This window comes from Danio rerio, chromosome 15 (genome assembly GCF_049306965.1).
Source record: "Danio rerio strain Tuebingen ecotype United States chromosome 15, GRCz12tu, whole genome shotgun sequence".
NCBI classification, from domain to species: Eukaryota; Metazoa; Chordata; class Actinopteri; order Cypriniformes; family Danionidae; genus Danio; species Danio rerio.
The window spans coordinates 39,072,981-39,090,349 of record NC_133190.1 but is presented as its reverse complement, the minus strand read 5'-3'; the positions used below and the strand labels follow the sequence as shown (position 1 = coordinate 39,090,349).

Genomic DNA, 17,369 nt, shown 5'->3' with positions numbered 1-17,369 from the left:
AATAGTTCAATCGAGCCATTTTTGGAAGGCCATTACTTTTTAACTTTCAGATTTTAAACATGCTTAAACATCTACATAACACACTAAAGAAAAACAAAACAAAATATGGCCCCTTAAAATTTTTCTTTTCTTTTCTTTTTTAATAAAACACAGCATAAAAATGAACTGTTTACTTTGATATGCATTATGTTTTTATTCCTGCAGATTGACCAGATTTTGTGGAGCCTTCCTGTCATTCTTGATGATGTTGGAGTGAACATTTTTCAGTCTGGGAGTTTCGTCAGCATCCTTTTTTCTTTCGGACTGAATGTACAGTATGACTGGAGCCACTATCTCACAGTTTCCCTGCCTGCTGCCTTCATGAATAAAGTCTGTGGACTCTGCGGCAACTTCAATGGTGATCCTACTGATGATTTTACAATGCCTTCCAGCACCCAAGCTCCCAATTCGACAGTGTTTGGCCAAAGTTGGAAAGTCCAGAACTTAACACTTGATAAAGGCTGTAGAGATGATAATGGTGGCCATGAATGTGATGCTCAAGCACTTCAACAATGGCAGACTGAAAACTACTGTGGACTTTTAATGAAGGATCCATTCAGCCAGTGTCACTCTGTTATAGACCCTAATATTTACATCCGCAACTGTGTGTATGATGTTTGCATGGCAGACGGGAGCGGAAGCTACTTGTGTAAGGCGTTAGAGGTGTATGCAAGTGTATGTCAACGTGTTGGGATACAGCTAACCAAATGGAGAGAAGCAGCCAATTGTAGTAAGTATAAGAAGTAAGACTTTACTTAAAGGGGTGTTCATAAGGCTTCCATTAAACCTTTATAATCATGACAATGACACATGAGTTTTTATGCATGCTTATAACAACTGCCAATAAGTGTCATTTGCACTGTTACGACGTTTTAATCCAAACATGGCATTGTTTGTTATGACCACTCGACATTACCAAGAAAGCAATAATTGTCATAAATCTGTCATAAACATGATTGTCATGAAGCCATTATAAATATAGCATGAATTTTATAACACCATTATTTTTTTTACCTCAATTACAGTAGTACAAGCTAAATTTCTTAATAAAATGTCATTAAATAGTATTAACGCTGTTTTAAAAACTATTTTTAACACTTTTAATGAGACATTTTAAAGACAAATACAGTTTGTTTCACATAAAACATGATCAGAACCAATTATAATGCTTCATGGCCATCGTGTTTATGACAGAATTTTGACAAGTTATGTTTTCTTGGGAATGACAAGTTGTCATGGCAGAGATAAAGACTTGTTGCGATGTATTTGTCAACATAGGCTCATTCTGAGAATGCAGCCTTATATACGTTTCTGGAGATCGCAAAATATGTAGCCAGAGGTACGAATGGCTGCATTTCGTTTTTAAAACGAATGCTACGGGGCAGTATGACCCCCTTCCTTGTTGCGCTGTCCAGCTGATCGCCAACCTCCATATGGACAGCTTTCCCGCTGTTACCAGTTTGTCTGGTAGCTCGACATGTATGTCGGTGGACTTGAGACGCAGAGCGGAGTTAACTGCGACAATGAGGTTTGAATCCGGAGAAAAACGCTTCCAGAAAGCAGGTAAAACAAAACAAAAATAAAATAAACAAGTAAATAACAAGGTGAGAATGTGGTAAAATCTGAAAATGTAGTAAAAATCAGACGAGGGCTTTTCTTTTTCTGGAATGCTTTTTAAAACACTGCGGTTGGGGTTAGGTAAGGTGGTGGGCGGGTCAATCAGTGCTTTTTAAAACACTATTGGTTGAGTTTAGGAGAGAGTGGGGGATAGGTTGGTTGGTCATTCAGTAAATCAGTCAGTTGACAGCAGCCTCTGGTGGATTTACGAGACAGCAGCAGGCGCGAATGACACTCTAAAGAGAAATTTGAGATCTGAAAAAGCACACAGTGACCTATGGTGGATTCGCAAAAACAAAAACTGCAAGTATACGTAGCTCCTATTTTGCTCCCTCCAGAAATGTATATAGCGGTATGTAATCAGAATGAGCCTGGGTTGAAGAAATAAGCAAAACACATAGTAAACAATAATGTTGTTATTAATATTATCTGAATGTGCTTTCAGCTTACAGATGCCCTGAAAACAGCCATTATGAATCTTGTGGTAGTGCTTGCCCATTGACCTGCATGGACCTCAAGTCTCATAAGAACTGCACTTTACCTTGTATTGAAACGTGCACTTGTGATCCTGGGTTTGTTCTGAGTGGATCCAAATGTGTCGCATCGACTCAATGTGGCTGTTCCTACAATGGACGATACGTTCCTGCTGGGGAGGCTTTCTGGGCGGATAATGCTTGCCAGCGGCTTTGTCATTGCTCCGTAGAGGGTGGACTTCTTAAATGCCAGGATGCCAGTTGTGGAGCAGGACTGCGCTGTGAGGTGGTCAATGGCGTTACGGGGTGTTATCCATTCCTCCAAAGCACCTGCATGGCATTGGGAGACCCACACTACTACACCTTTGATGGGAAGTTCTTCGATTTCCAGGTACTACTTTGTTGATATCATTTTTACCACACTAAATGGAAGAAAATTTAGAAAATATGAAAAGCTATTGGGATTTTTGCATTGTTATACATTGACAAAAATGAATGTAGCAAATGATCGTTTTCGACAGTTTTTTTGTTTTGTTTTGTTTTGTTTTTGCAAAACTTTTTTCATATGGTTGATTACTAGTTTGTCCCAAAAAGGCAGCCTAAAAACCATAGTACGTTCTGTCAAATGTATCCACTTAGTGGCGTTTCACTTTATTTTGAACAACAAAAAATTAGGGGAGCAATAATATGTCAATAAATTATTTGGCAAAACATGATCAAAATATTCAAAATGTTGAAAATACTCATGAAGTCACATTGAAATTGTTCATTACCTTGATTAAAACAATTAGGCAATCAAATATGTAAAATTAAATTAAATTTAAAAATCTAAATGGCTACAATTACTTTTAAAATAAAACTAAAATGGGTGGCACAGTGGCTCAGTAGTCAGCACTGTTGCCTTACAGCAAAAAGGTTGCTGGTTCGAATCCAGCGTGAACTGGGTGCTCTGGTTTCCCCCACAGTCCAAAGACATGTGCTAAAGGTGAATTGAATAATCTAAATTGGCCGTAGTGTATAAGTGTGTGAATGAGAGAGAGAGTATGGGTGTTTCCTAGTACTGGGTTGCAGCTAGAAGGGCACCTGCTGCATAAAACATATGCTTGAATAGTTGGCAGTTCATTCTGCTGTGGCAACCCCTAATAAATAAGGGATTAAGCCAAAGGAGAATGAATGAATGAATGAATGAATGAATGAATGAAGTGTGAGTGTGTTTGAATGAGTGTGTATGGGTCTTTCCCAGTACTGTGTTGGGGCTGGAAGGACATCCGCTGCATAAAACATAAGTTGGAATAGTTTGCAGTTCATTCTGCTGTGGCAACCCCTTATAAATTGGGGACTAATTCAAAGAAAAATGATTGAATGAATGAATGAAATTGGCCTAAGTGTATGAGTGTGTGTGAATGAGTATGTATAGGTTTTTCCCAATACTGGGTTGCGGCTAGAAGGGCATCCGCTATGTAAAACATAAGCTAGAATATTTGGAAGTTCATTCCGCTGTGGCGGCGCCTGATAAATAAGGAACTAAGTTGAAGAAAAATAAATGAATTTGTAATGTAAATTTATAATATTACATAAAAATACTTAATACTTCATTGCTTCAATGTCTTTGTACAAAATAAAAGTATTATTTGTATAAATTTTCTTTTCAGGGCAGCTGCGTATATCAGTTAGTTGGAGTCTGTGTCTCAGCTCCTGGCCTGGTGCCCTTCAATGTGCTGGTGCAAAATGAGTTCCGTGGAAGCAGAGCGGTGACATTCACCAAACTACTGGAGATTAAAGTATATAACATCAGCATTGTTATCGATAAAGAATATGCCGGATTTGTTACCGTAAGTATTATTTACACACCTAAACCACTGCCAAACTATTTTATCATTTCAAATAGCTCGGTGAAATTGAAGCAGAATTGGCTTTCTTTTCCAGGTCAACGGTGTACTGTTGAATCTCCCATTTAATCTTCTTCAAGGTCAGGTTTCTGTCTTCAGAAGTGGCTTTTATGCTGTTGTTCAAACCTCTTTCGGCCTCAAAGTCACGTTTGACTGGAACAGCTTTGCAACCGTCACCGTCCCAAGCACCTACATGGGTGCCGTTTGTGGCCTCTGCGGGAACTATAATGGAAACCCAGAGGATGATCTGGCTGTCAAAGGAACAACTTCACTCTCTTATGGAGCCATGGAGTTTGGTGCCAGTTGGCTTGTAGCTCAGATCCCAGGCTGTGCTCATGGCTGCACAGACAACTGTCAGACTTGCGATCCGTCCAAAATGAGTCTCTATGGGACGTCTGATTACTGTGGGCTGCTGCGGGACCCACAGGGGCCTTTCGGGGACTGTCATACCATCCTAAACCCTGGTGCATTTTTTGAGGACTGTGTTTATGATGTCTGCCTGTATGGAGGAAGGCGAGATATCCTATGCCAAGCCATAACGACGTATGCATCTTCCTGTCAGGCCATGGGAAAGACCATCAGTCCCTGGAGAAGTGCTGAATTCTGTGGTGGGTGATTTCTGGCATTTTGTACCGAGAACTTTTGGGGAAATAAACACCGAGGAATATTGTTTCCATTCACAAGATTAAGTAGAGATAGACATTCATGATGCTGTAGTACTGGTTTCGTTCACATCAGCAAAGGCTTTGGGAATGCTAAAGCAGAGCACAAAAAACAAAGATAGTGAGGATAAAAGGGTGTGTTAGGACATTCAATAAGGCTATTCGAGATCAAACTGGACAGGATAATCTAGCCCAAGGGGTTCCCATCCTTTTGATGCCATACCCCAAAGTCATCCTTTTCTTAATATATAAAGGAAGTTGTAGATTTGTTTATCGTTAGAGGCACAATATGTACAATTTCCCACTTGAATATACTTATTCATAACCATAACAAAGGCGTTGATACATATTGCCGTAAATGAACATGGAATCATGGGAGTTATTGTGCTTACATAAGTCGGATGAGAGTCTGGCTGAAAAAATGTTCAGGATGTGGTAATGATATAAATAATTTTACAGAAATTAAGCACAGTTTAAATAAATATGAATGACAGGCTGCGTCCGAAACTGCATACTTCCATACTATATAGTACAGCACAATCAGTATGCAAGCCGAGTTGTGTCCGAATTCATAGAATTCGAAAATCAGTATGCGAGAAGACCCCAGATGACTTACTACCTCCGACAAGATTCTGAAGTACGCATTCCATGCACGCTGAGCTATCCCATGATGCCCTGTGAGAGAATTCATGAATGGGAGTAAATCGACGCAAATGACGCATGTAGGTCACGTGACCATGAAAAAATGGCGGATGTAGTACATCCGAATTCCATTCATACTTTTCACATTCATACAATAGAAGGTACTTTTCTAACGGCTGAGTAGTACGTTTAAATTCAAATGCCAAACCTACTGAGTAGTAGGCAGTTTCTGACTTAGCCTAAGACACTGATTTAAGCAACACAGGCTCATTGTGGATATGTATCCCTGTCAACATTTCTGGAGAAAGTGAATTATGTAGCCAGAGGTACATCTGGCTGTAGCTACTGTATAGGTGAGCTATTATTTAAAACATGAATTTACCTCACGTCATAGAGCATACATTATTGGTTTTATTTCATACTAGACTATTTATTAAGAAATCTGTACAATATATGACATGGGCCTGTTGGTTAGAACATTTTTGCAGTGGTTTAAATGTGTCAACTTGTAAAAATAGACTTTTACAATAAATAAAATAATAAATAAACAAGATCCTTCTTAATTATAATAAAAATAAAGACAATAATGATAATTATTATTAGGTAGGTTTTTTTTTTCATTTCTTAATAAATAGCCTACTGTAAATTACAGCAATTACCAATTTATATGATTTATATATGAGATAACAATACGTATTAGCAAAGTGGTTTTATGTTTTAAAATAAAATATGGAATCTTCTCAATAATAGCCTATTTGTAAAGGAAACATTGGCCCTATATGTGCCGTTTACATGTATATATTTCAATTAATAAGGAAAATGAGTGCATGTTTTTACCAGAACAAATGTTGGATTTTTTAATTTTTTAAATGCGCATGTGTGTAAAACAATATAATGTGCACAAAAAATCATGGGGTTTTTCCTCCAAAGAAGTTTTTACTCCACCCCGTTTAAAGTAGCCCCTTTCACACATACAGATCCTTCTGTATGTGTGAACGGGCCCTTTTTGAAAATACCGGTAAATTCGTTTCGGCTATTTTCCGGAAAGAGGAATTGTAACATGCCAGATTGCTGCGCTGTGTGAACGTAGAAAGAAGATAACCGTAAAGAGCGCGTTCACGTCTAGAACATGCTGATGTTAGACGTCTACTTTAGCCAATCAGGGGTGTGTTTCCTAAACAATGACATAACTCGCGGCTGAACTATCATAGTACGATGCATCGTTAAGGAAAAGAACGATGTAGTGACGAGTGCTTCCCAAAACGCACAGTTTCTCTGTCGCAGATCCATCGCTTGAACCACGTTAGTTATAACATTAAACGCCCATAATGACGCTCTAAACTGGGTGGAGTAACTACTTCTTTAGAGAACAACCCATAACTTTAATGCTTTTTTATTTTTAATAATTCCAACTTTGAATGTTAGAATGTTCTAAATGAATAGGGCATTGGGGGGATAAGTGGCAATAAAACACAACCAGGAACTATGTTTGTAACTACAGCTCCAGAGCTGTAAGTGCCAGTGCTCAAGTTTGCGATGCAGTTTGTGAATGTTTGTTGGAGCGACAGACTTGGGAAATGGCAGATCAACAAACTATGTTTCTAACGACAGAACAGTCAGACGCATTCACGTCTGTGCGTGTGTGAAAATAAAAGCCTATGAATATTTTCCCAGACACATTTATCTGCTAGATGTTAGTCAGATAACGTTTACATGTTCCTTCTTAATGCCAACTGTGTAAATAATTATCGATAATCAATAATAATCGATAATAATATGCCTACTGTATGATAAGCTGTTGTTTGTTTACCTTCAAGCTCTGCTTCCTTCAGTTGTGTGATGCGTCGCATGTGCCTGTGAAGCACCCCGTAAGCACCAGCACACACACATATCATGTACATCTCGACATGCAAAAGTGTTCCTCTATATTTTCATCAAAGTTGTTAACAATATTCATCCATTCACAGAGTTTGTAATGTAATCAAATGTTTACAAATACAAGCCCAGCCATTTAGAGGTCATCTCTGGTTAATGATGTCAGAATTTTATTTCTAGAAAAATACCGTAACGTCCTCGCCTGTGTAAATAGCGTTTTTTTTTTATTTACCAGTAAAGTCGTTTCAGAAATCTTCCGGATATTTACCGGTATCACTGTGTGAAAGGGGCTAGTGTCATCATGGGTGTTTTACATTATAATTAACGTGGTTCAAACAACGGCTCTGTGACAGAAAAACTATGGGAAACGCACTCCTGGTTGGCTGAAGTGTATATTGCGCCCTCTGGTGGATTTATACAAGAAGCGCGAGAGAAATTTGAGATCATCAAAAAGCATACACAGCGGCCTCTGGTGGATTTGCAAAAATAAAAACTGGGGTGCCTTCAGGATAAGGTTTTTACTTCAGGATTATTAATGTTTTTGTTTTCTACCTTTTTAATCTGCCCATTTGTCATTTTCCAGGTGTTCAGTGTCCTCTTCACAGCCATTACGAGCTGTGTGGATCTGGCTGTGAAGTCACCTGTGAGAGTTTGGCTCCTCCGGTTGGTTGTCGTAGCCTCTGTACGGAGGGATGTGTGTGTGACCAGGGCTTCATCAGGAGCGGGGATCGATGTGTACCGCTGGCCCAGTGCGGTTGTGTTTATGGAAGCCGCTACTACTTGCTTTACCAAAAGTTCTATCCTGGCAATAGCTGTGAGGAGGTGTGCACGTGTTCACCAGATGGCCTGGTAAGAAGACACAATTCTGTCACGATAGATAGAGTATATCATTGTTGTGATTTTGTAACATGATTGGATTTGTTTTGCAGGGTTATAAAGAAATTTTAGAGAAGATGTAGAATGAGACTTTTTTCTAATAATGAAATATTTTAACATCCTGCTCAGTTTATGAAGTCTGTGGAAATAATATTTATTTGAACAAAATTGGCAAATAAATTCATTTGAAGCAACTACTATACATACATTACTTACATTGGATTGTTTACATTTCTCTAGTTCAGGGGTTTTCAAAGTGTGAGGCGCGCCTCCCCTGGGGGGCGCCAGAGCATGTCAGGGGAGGTGCGGGAAAAAATATTATATAATAAAAATATAATTATTAAGTTTAATTATTTTATGTATTTTTTATAATTTTAAAACTTTTTAATTAAACAAAGCTAAAAAAAATAATATGCCAAAAATAAGAAAACCTTTTTTACCCAGAAGGCCATAGCTGTGAATTCGCTTCTGTTTGGCAAGCCCGCCAATACAGGTATATGCCTGCTAATACAATGGATCGGTTTCTGAGACCCCCCAATTCAAAGCCTTCAAGTTCAGGGCTTATGATGATCAGTATTTGAGTTTAGGATTTACGTGGACAGGACCAGCTAATGAACCACGACCTTTATGTGTGGTTTGTCAAGATATTTTGGCTAATGACAGCATGAGACCCGCTAAACTTCGGCGACACCTTGAAACCAAGCATGATTAGGTAGCAGGAAAACCTCCAGAATTTGTGTGTGTGTGTGTGCGTGTGCGCGCGTGTGTGCATGCGTGTGTGCGTGCGTGTTTGGGAGGAGGGGGGCGCCAATGGATAAGTTGTGTCAAAAGGGAGGCCCACTGTCTTAGACTTGCTCTAGTTTAATTTGTCTGCTACTGTAGCAATTTGACATGCAAACGTCTTCCCCAAGTTATGTATTTATAATATTAAAAATTATTTAAATATTGAAAGTATGGCTTCTGATAATTCAGATCAAGTACTTCACTAAATACAGATAAATTCACAACACCTGAAAATGCATTGCTCATCATTTTTGCATCATTTAAACAATAAAGCAATTTGATAGATGGCATTGATGACTTTATTTAGCTAAACCGAGTTCAATGTTGATTCAATAATAAAATACTTGCATAAATTCCTCAATGTGTAATAGGGTGTTTTTCAACTTGTCATTAAAGTGATTGTTTTTCATGTTTAAACTATTATTCTTGTATTTAAAGATTTTGTCATTGCGCTACGTCAGTCTCTCAGAGTCATTCAGAAATTATTATTAAATGCTGGATTAATCCACTAGAGAGTTTTTTACAACAGTTATGCAAACATGTTTTATACCATTTCAAATAAATTTTGTGCATGCTGTATATGTGCACATACATTGTTTACCCATAGTGTTTACATGGTCATAATACAGTAAGTAATACAACAAGCATTTAGTTTGGGCTAGCTTTTGCAGCTGGACTTTGCTTTACAATGCCTTTGATGGGTGAACATTAGCCAGTGGGGGAGTGTCTTTTGTCTCTTCAGGTGTGAATTATTTATGGCCATAGTCACTCACATGCTAGCTGAGCTGAGCTAACCCACAACACTTTACAAAATGTAAATCATTGTAATGTTTTCTTTGAATGAGAGAACAAAATAATTTTCACATAACTGAAGTAAATATTCTAGCATACAAGACTCAAAAGTCCTCAGTGTGGTTATTTGGACCTTATTTCAGCTACTTTTTTAACCATTTTAACCAAGCAGAATATTGTTTTTTCTAAAGAAATGCAAGCATGTACATCAATATTTCTCACATATTATTGTAGCACAGTTTGTGCTGAATACAAAAAATACATGTTAAGCCAATACTATGTAAAAAGTAGCTGAAATATGTCAAGGATTGTCAAATTGACCTCAGACCCCAGAGGGTTAACAAGCAATTTTATGCAAATTTGACAGTATCTTTATGAATGCTTGCGTATTGTCATCCTTATAAAGTTAAATTTGATTTGCTTGTGGCTGAAATTGCCATCTCTGCATTTATGTATTTATTTATTTATTTCTGATCATCTCTTTTAAACCATGCTTTGCCCAGTGCATTGACTCTTAATACAATGCTTTTCTCTTCACAGGTGGTCTGTAATAAGATATCCTGTGGCCCCTTTGAGAAGTGCGAGTTGGTGGATGGTGTTCAAAAATGCCAGCCAATTGGGAAAGCTGTTTGTCAAGCTTCTGGAGACCCACACTACGTGACGTTTGACGGACGGCTCTTTGATTTCCAGGGCACCTGTAGATATATACTGGCCCAGTCCTGTGGTGTGGAGTGGACCAACCTCACTTATTTCTCCATTCAGGTGGAGAATGAGCGATGGACTCCCAATAGAGTGTACAAAGTCTCCGTTACCAAGCAAGTGGCTGTAAGTCTGTACGGCAGCACCTATGTCTTAAGACAAAATCAGCCTCAGATCTTGGTAAGTGAAGGTTTATCTGCTTTTGTTCTTGATTGTGGTCTATAAAGCTCCCATAATACATAATGATAAGCAATTATGAGTTCCTATAATATTTGAAAACATTGTCTTCTTATTTGTTTCTTGGAATCTCAAAAGTGGAAATTGACAAACAACATATATCATTTGTGCATCCATATAGATTCAGTAAATAGGGAAACTTGGAGATGATTGCTTTACCACTGTATTGAAGGGACCCAAAATTAAAAATTTTGTCATTATTTACTCATCCTCCACTTGTTCCAAACCTATTTGAGTTGGTAAAAAAGCAGTCATTGACATCTAATGAAACAAAAACACTATGGATGGCTGTTTTCCTTTTCAGCATCCTTCAGTATGTTTCTTTCACTCTTCAACAGAAGAGAGAATTTCATATTTTAGAATCACTTGCGGTTAAGTACTACAATGATAAAATATCATGCTAAGTAAGGCAATATTCAAGGCATCAATCACATTTGCAATTTAATTTTGCTTAATCAACCAGCCCTACTATAAAAACAATGTAAGTCAGCACCAGTTTGAGCACAGCCCCTGGTGTGAACTTAACACATGTCAGTTTCACTAATAATACCTAGGTTATAGCATTTACATTTATGATGTAAACACCTGCACTGCCAAAAATGGATTTCTTGTTTTAAGTTTTTGTCTTTTGTTTGTTTTTTTGTTTGTCCAAATCTCATATCACAACATTCATATCTCAAAATTATTTTAAGTTTTCCCTTAAAACAAGCTAAATAATTTACCAGTGGGTAAAGTAAAATATCCAGTGTATATATTTAGTAAATATTTCAAACCAAAAACTATTTTGCAATATCAAGAGAAGCATTTTTGCAAATACAGGCTCATTGTGAAAATGTACCCCTGTATACATTTTTGGAGAGCGTGAATTATGTAGCCAGAGATACGTATGGCTGCATTTCGTCTTTAACACAAACGCTAGTGGTCTACCGGCTGACCACTTACTTCAGTGTGGATGGCTTTTCCGTTAATACTAGTTTGCCCAGTGGCTCTCTGCGCACGTTGGCGGACTTGAGACAGAGTGGAGCTGACCGCAACGATTCCAGAAAGCAGGTAAAACAAAAGGCTAAAAATAAAATAAACTAGTAAATAACAGGATGAGAATGTGGTAAGAATTGAAAACATAGTAAAAAAAATATCTGCTTTCTTTTTCTGTGTTGCTTTTAAAAACATTGACGGTTGGGTTTAGGGAAGGCGGTGGGTGGGGGGATAAATCGGTCGGTCGGTCGGTCAGTCGGTCAGTCAGTCAGTCAGTCAGTTTACAGTGGCCTCTGGTTGGTCGGTCGGTCAGTCAATCAATCAATCAATCAATCAATCAGTCAGTCAGTCAATCAGTCAGTCAATCAGTCAGTCAATCAGTCAGTCAGTCAGTCAGTCAGTCGACAGTGGCCTCTTGCCTTACGCAAGAACAGGATGACACTCGCAAGAGAAATTTTAGATCTAAGAAAGTGTACACAGCGGCTTCTGATGGGTTGGCAAAAATTTCGTGCTGTCGAGAAATGTATGCAGGGGTACATATCAATAATGAGCCTGGTTTGATTTCTGCAGTTTGGAAATGCATTATCACAAAGTGAAAAGGGTCCATTGCTTTCAATGTCTTTTAATAATACACCAATATTCCCACAGGTCAATGGGGTTTTAACAAACCTACCGTACAGTTCAAACAGTTTAAATGGCTCACTGGTGCGGGCCTATAAGGACGGTGTGAACTACATCATCGAGACTGGCTTTGGCCTCAAAGTGACCTATGATCTGGTCTACTACGTCACTGTTACCATCCCTGGAAACTATCGTAACAAGACCTGTGGACTCTGCGGCGTCTTTGATGGAAATCCATCCAATGACTTCCGTCTCCCAGATGGCAATATTACAAACGATCCTACTATATTCGGGAGAGCCTGGAAAGTGGACGTCCCTGGATCTGTGTGTGAGGAAGACGGTTGTGTAACAGGCACATGTCTGAACTGTGATCCCCAGCTGAAAGCCATCTATGAAAAGCCTCCATATTGTGGCGTTCTGATTGATCCCAATGGGCCGTTTTCTGCCTGTCATGTTGTGCTGAACCCTGCAGCTTATCTGAAGGACTGCGTGTTTGATACGTGTGTGTCTGGGGGCAGCAGCAAGGTGGTTTGTGACAGTGTGGCAAGATATGCTATTAACTGCCACACAGCCGGAGTCAATATACAAAATTGGAGGACGGATTCTTTTTGCCGTAAGTTTGAGCAATCAAAAAGATGATTTTCGATTTACATTATTTAAATATGACAAAAACAAGGAGTTTATGTCCATAAAGATCAATTCATCAATTAATATATTATGCATTCTACAAAACATGATTAAGCAGCACAAATGTTTCTCATTTATTAAATCTGTGTGTGTTGATGCAGAGAATTTAGATTTACCATCCTAGAAATAAATGCAGTTTAAAACATATTAAAATATGACCATAAACAAAGAGGTTATGACCATAAAGTCCAATCAATTCAAAACATATATTATGGGATTCACAAAAGTATTAAGCAGCATAAATGTTTATTATCAGACATGGAAAAAAAAAAAACTATATAAACAATATAATTGTTAAATATTGTTTTGTTTTTATTATTATATTTAAATATTTAAAAATAAAATTGGCGATTTTACTATTTGTACATATATGTGTAAATATATGCGTGCATACATGTACATATATAGGTTCATATATGAATGTATATATGTGTATGTGCACATATATGTTCACCTAAATGTTTACCTATACATTAGTAAAATGATTCAAATCCATAGCTGCTAGGCAACATAAATAAAATAAATGTAATTTTTTTATTTACTTAAGAACAATTAAATAGTACAATATATATATATATATATATATATATATATATATATATATATATATATATATATATATATATATATAGTACAAGAACAAAAATAAGACAAAAAACTTAACAGAAAAAAAAAATGTCATACATTACAATTGACCTTGTAAATGTTTCAGGAAAACGTGTAGACAGCATAGCTTTACATCTCCTATAATAAGCTATATAGGAGACATATCTTGTATGTACATATAGGGCTAATATGTGGATATAAAAAAGCAATACATGAGACCTATATGGTCTGTATATGCACATACATGCAGCTCAATTTTACCTATTTGTGGCATATGTACACATATATGCAGTATATACTGTTGAAGTCAGAATTATTATTTGTTCTTATCTTCCAGCAATGTTGTGTCCCGCTCACAGTCATTATGAGCTGTGTTCAGATGTCTGCTCTGCTGCTTGTCCCGGTCTCACCTCAATAATCCAGTGTCCTAAGACCTGCACAGAGGGCTGCGCTTGTGACAGGGGTTTCCTCTTCAATGGCCAGATCTGTGTTGAACACCGGCAGTGTGGCTGCTATGAGCAGGGGCGTACGTTTAAGGTAGAGCTATTGATTCATACTAGAGTTTATGAACCAGTCAATATCAGTGTCCTCATGGATATCCCTATAAATCATGTCCTGCTTGTGACTGTGTTTGTGTTTTCAGGCTGGTGAGGTGGCTTACCTTAACTACTGTGAGCAGAAATGTCAGTGTGATCCAGGGACAGGACTGACTTGTGAGAAATCCAATTGTCCCAATGGCACCGAGTGTTTACTCAGAGATGGAGTGTGGAACTGCTCTTATCAAGGTCAAGAGAATACTTCTTTTTTTTTTCTTTGTATCAGAAATCAGTTAAAGATATTAAGTGGAGTATGTCCCTCTACTCAGTGGTGTAGCAAATTACAAATACTTAGCATTTCTGTGTGGAGTTTGCATGTTCTTCCTGTATTCACGTGGGTTTCCTCCGGGTGCTCCGGTTTCCCGCATACTAGTGCAAAGACAAGCAGGATAGGTGAATTGAATAGGCTAAATTGCTCGTAGTGTACGTATGTGAATCCAAGAGTGTATAGGTGTTTCCAACTGATGTGTTGCAGCTAAAAGGGCATCTGCTGCATAAAACATATGCTAGATATGTTGGCAGTCAATTTTTCTGTGGCGAGCCCTGATTAATAAAGGGACTAAGCCAAAAAGAAATTAAATAAATGATAATCTCAATTTTGGGCTTGTGGCAACAAAAGAAAAACATGGTGCTAAATAGAATCTTTAATAGCTGTCCAATGGTTAATTTGGCTGGTGATGGTGCTATATAGCCCTATATAGGTGCTGTGTATCTCTAAAAATGTTCTTTGTCTTCTAATCATAGCAAAACCATTTTCATTGGTATTTCAATTGATATTTAGCATCTTTTTATAGAGTATTTATAGTGGTATAGCAACTTTACCACCACAAACAACCACTGGAGAACCATTACAGGTTCTTTATAGGCAGGATGTGATTTATACATTGACAATTGGTAGTCAAGTTGTTCAGTTATGTTTGGTAATATGCCTCAGTGAACCAAAGTTATATATTTAATTAAATTACATCTAATTTATAAATCAAACTTTTGCTTTCAGTGATGGATATTAATGACATTAATTTAACACTTAATTAATTAATTAATTATATGGTACTTAATGACATTGTGAAGTTTATTCATAAACTAATTTCGAGAGGATCAGGTGCTTATGATTGACACGGCTGGCTCTGAGTCAAGCTAATGTACGAACCACTTATCAGACTATTCCTAACCCAGTATAAATAACCAAACATCTTACCTTTAGTCATCTTCGTCTTCAAGAATCCCATCGTCCACCCCTTCTCCTCCTCTTTTTTACAGGGCAGCATGGCGGGCCAGTGGCTAGCACTGCGGCCTCACAGCAAAAATGCCTCTGGCTCGGGTATCCACCCAACCGGAGAGCATTTTCATGTGGAGTTCATGTTCTCCCCGTGCTTGCGTGGGTTTTCCCCGGGTCCTCCGGTTTCCTCCCACACTCCCAAAAACATGAGACTTAAGTATATTGACTAAACCAAATTAGCACCAAATTCAATTCTGTCAGCAACACATCAGCTTAGCAATCCTTACGCAGCAGGAGGGGGGGCCTTCTCGAGATCTACCCGAGCTCAAACTCCCCTCTCGCCCTGCAACGGGAGGGAGCTCCGGGCTCGAGGATCTTATGAGCTCGGGGCTCTCTCCCGGGACATCATGCCAAACTAGCTTATTACCAATCATCAGCTAAGTGGGAACTCTTGAATGTGATATTAAATAAACCTGACAGGTTTGCATTCCTGCACCTATTAATGGATGACCATGAAAGACTGCACATATTTTTTATTTTACTTTTTAACTTCCATGTAAGAGCAAAAGTGTGATAAAATACAATCTATCCATCTAGTTTCATGGACACCTACAGTACAAATGCGTATTTTAAAAGAAACATGTTTTATGAACATTTACACTGTTTGTTGGTGCTCTAGATTTGCCTGTTTCAAACTGCTACATTAATATTTTTGGCCCAACTAAACATTCACAATGCGTTCACAATTGTATAAGCCATTATATTGGTGGTCAAATGTATATACAGTTGAAGTGAGAATTATTAGCCACCTGTTTATTTTTTTTCCCCCAATTTCTCTTTAACGGAGAGAAAAATGTGTCCACACATTTCTAAACATAATAGTTTTAATAACTCATTTCTAATAACTGATTTGTTTTATCTTTGCCATGATGTCAATACATAATATTTTACTACAGATTTTTTCAAGACACTTTTATACAGCTTAAACTGACATTTAAAGGCTTAACTAGGCAGGTCAGGGTAATTAGGCAAGTTATTGTATAATGATGGTTTGTTCTGTAGACTATCAAAAACGTCTCGGGTTACGTATGTAACCATAGTTCCCCGAGAGGGAACGAGACACTGCGTCTAACCAGAACGCTAGGGGAACACCTCTTTTATACGCGTCTTGAAGCACATGTGAAATCAATCTAATGTAATTAAGCAGGTGTCGTCAGACCAGAGAGTATAAAAGCCTGTACTGAGCATTCAGTATCAACTTCGAATTTGCTTGAAAGAAGTAACAGGCAGAAGAGAGTATGGCGGAATACGCAGTGTCTCGTTCCCTCTCGGGGAACTATGGTTACATACGTAACCCGAGACGTTCCCCTTCTAGGGAACTTCAACACTGCGTCTAACCAGAACGCTAGGGGAACGCAATACCCACTAGGCCAGACTCACTGCTGACTGTGAACGCACACTACGCAGTGAGAATAGAGGACCCTGGTGAGGGGTCTACATCGAGTTGATAGTGACGCACAAATGTATGTGGAGTCGACCATCCTGCCGCCAAACAAATGTCAGAAAGGGCTGAGCCCGAAATAGAAGCTTTGGAGGCCCTGACAGCCCTTGTGGAGTGGGCCTTAACAAATTTAGGTACAGGGCGTCCAGCAGCCTGATAGGTAAATGAGATAGTCTCAACTATCCAATTACTTATTGTCTGCTTATTTGCCGGACTCCCCCTTTTTGAGGGTCCGAAGCAGACCAGTAACTGTTCACTCTTTCTCCAGTTGATAACCCGGTTAACATATGTATTCAGAGCTCTAACTGGGCAGAGTAAGTTTAACTTCTCTTGGTCCGACGACTGAAATGGGGGCGGGTGAAAGGCCTGTAGCACAGCAGGTCTCGCCACATGAGTGGGCACCTTAGGCACGTACCCCGGTCTGGGATAAAGAAAGGCTTTGGACATGCCTGGAGCAAACTCCAGAAATGAAGGTGCAACCGACAAAGCCTGGAGGTCACCAACCCTTTTTAAGGAAGAAATAGCCAATAAGAAAGCTGTTTTTAGTGTCAGAAACTTATCTGACGCCTCCTGCAGTGGC

At 38.5% G+C, this 17,369-nt stretch overlaps 1 protein-coding gene across 1 annotated transcript in view; it reads left to right on the top strand.

Annotated features, from left to right (window-relative positions):
* Positions 1-17,369, top strand: part of fcgbp (Fc gamma binding protein) — a 63,985-nt gene that overhangs the window by 20,329 nt on the left and 26,287 nt on the right. Inside the window, exons 5-13 of the mRNA XM_021466524.3 lie at positions 205-769; positions 2,102-2,520; positions 3,782-3,961; positions 4,056-4,626; positions 7,781-8,046; positions 10,189-10,527; positions 12,208-12,793; positions 13,811-14,010; positions 14,117-14,258. Of these exons, the coding sequence (XP_021322199.1) occupies positions 205-769; positions 2,102-2,520; positions 3,782-3,961; positions 4,056-4,626; positions 7,781-8,046; positions 10,189-10,527; positions 12,208-12,793; positions 13,811-14,010; positions 14,117-14,258 (3,268 nt within the window). The remainder of the gene's footprint in view (positions 1-204; positions 770-2,101; positions 2,521-3,781; positions 3,962-4,055; positions 4,627-7,780; positions 8,047-10,188; positions 10,528-12,207; positions 12,794-13,810; positions 14,011-14,116; positions 14,259-17,369) is intronic.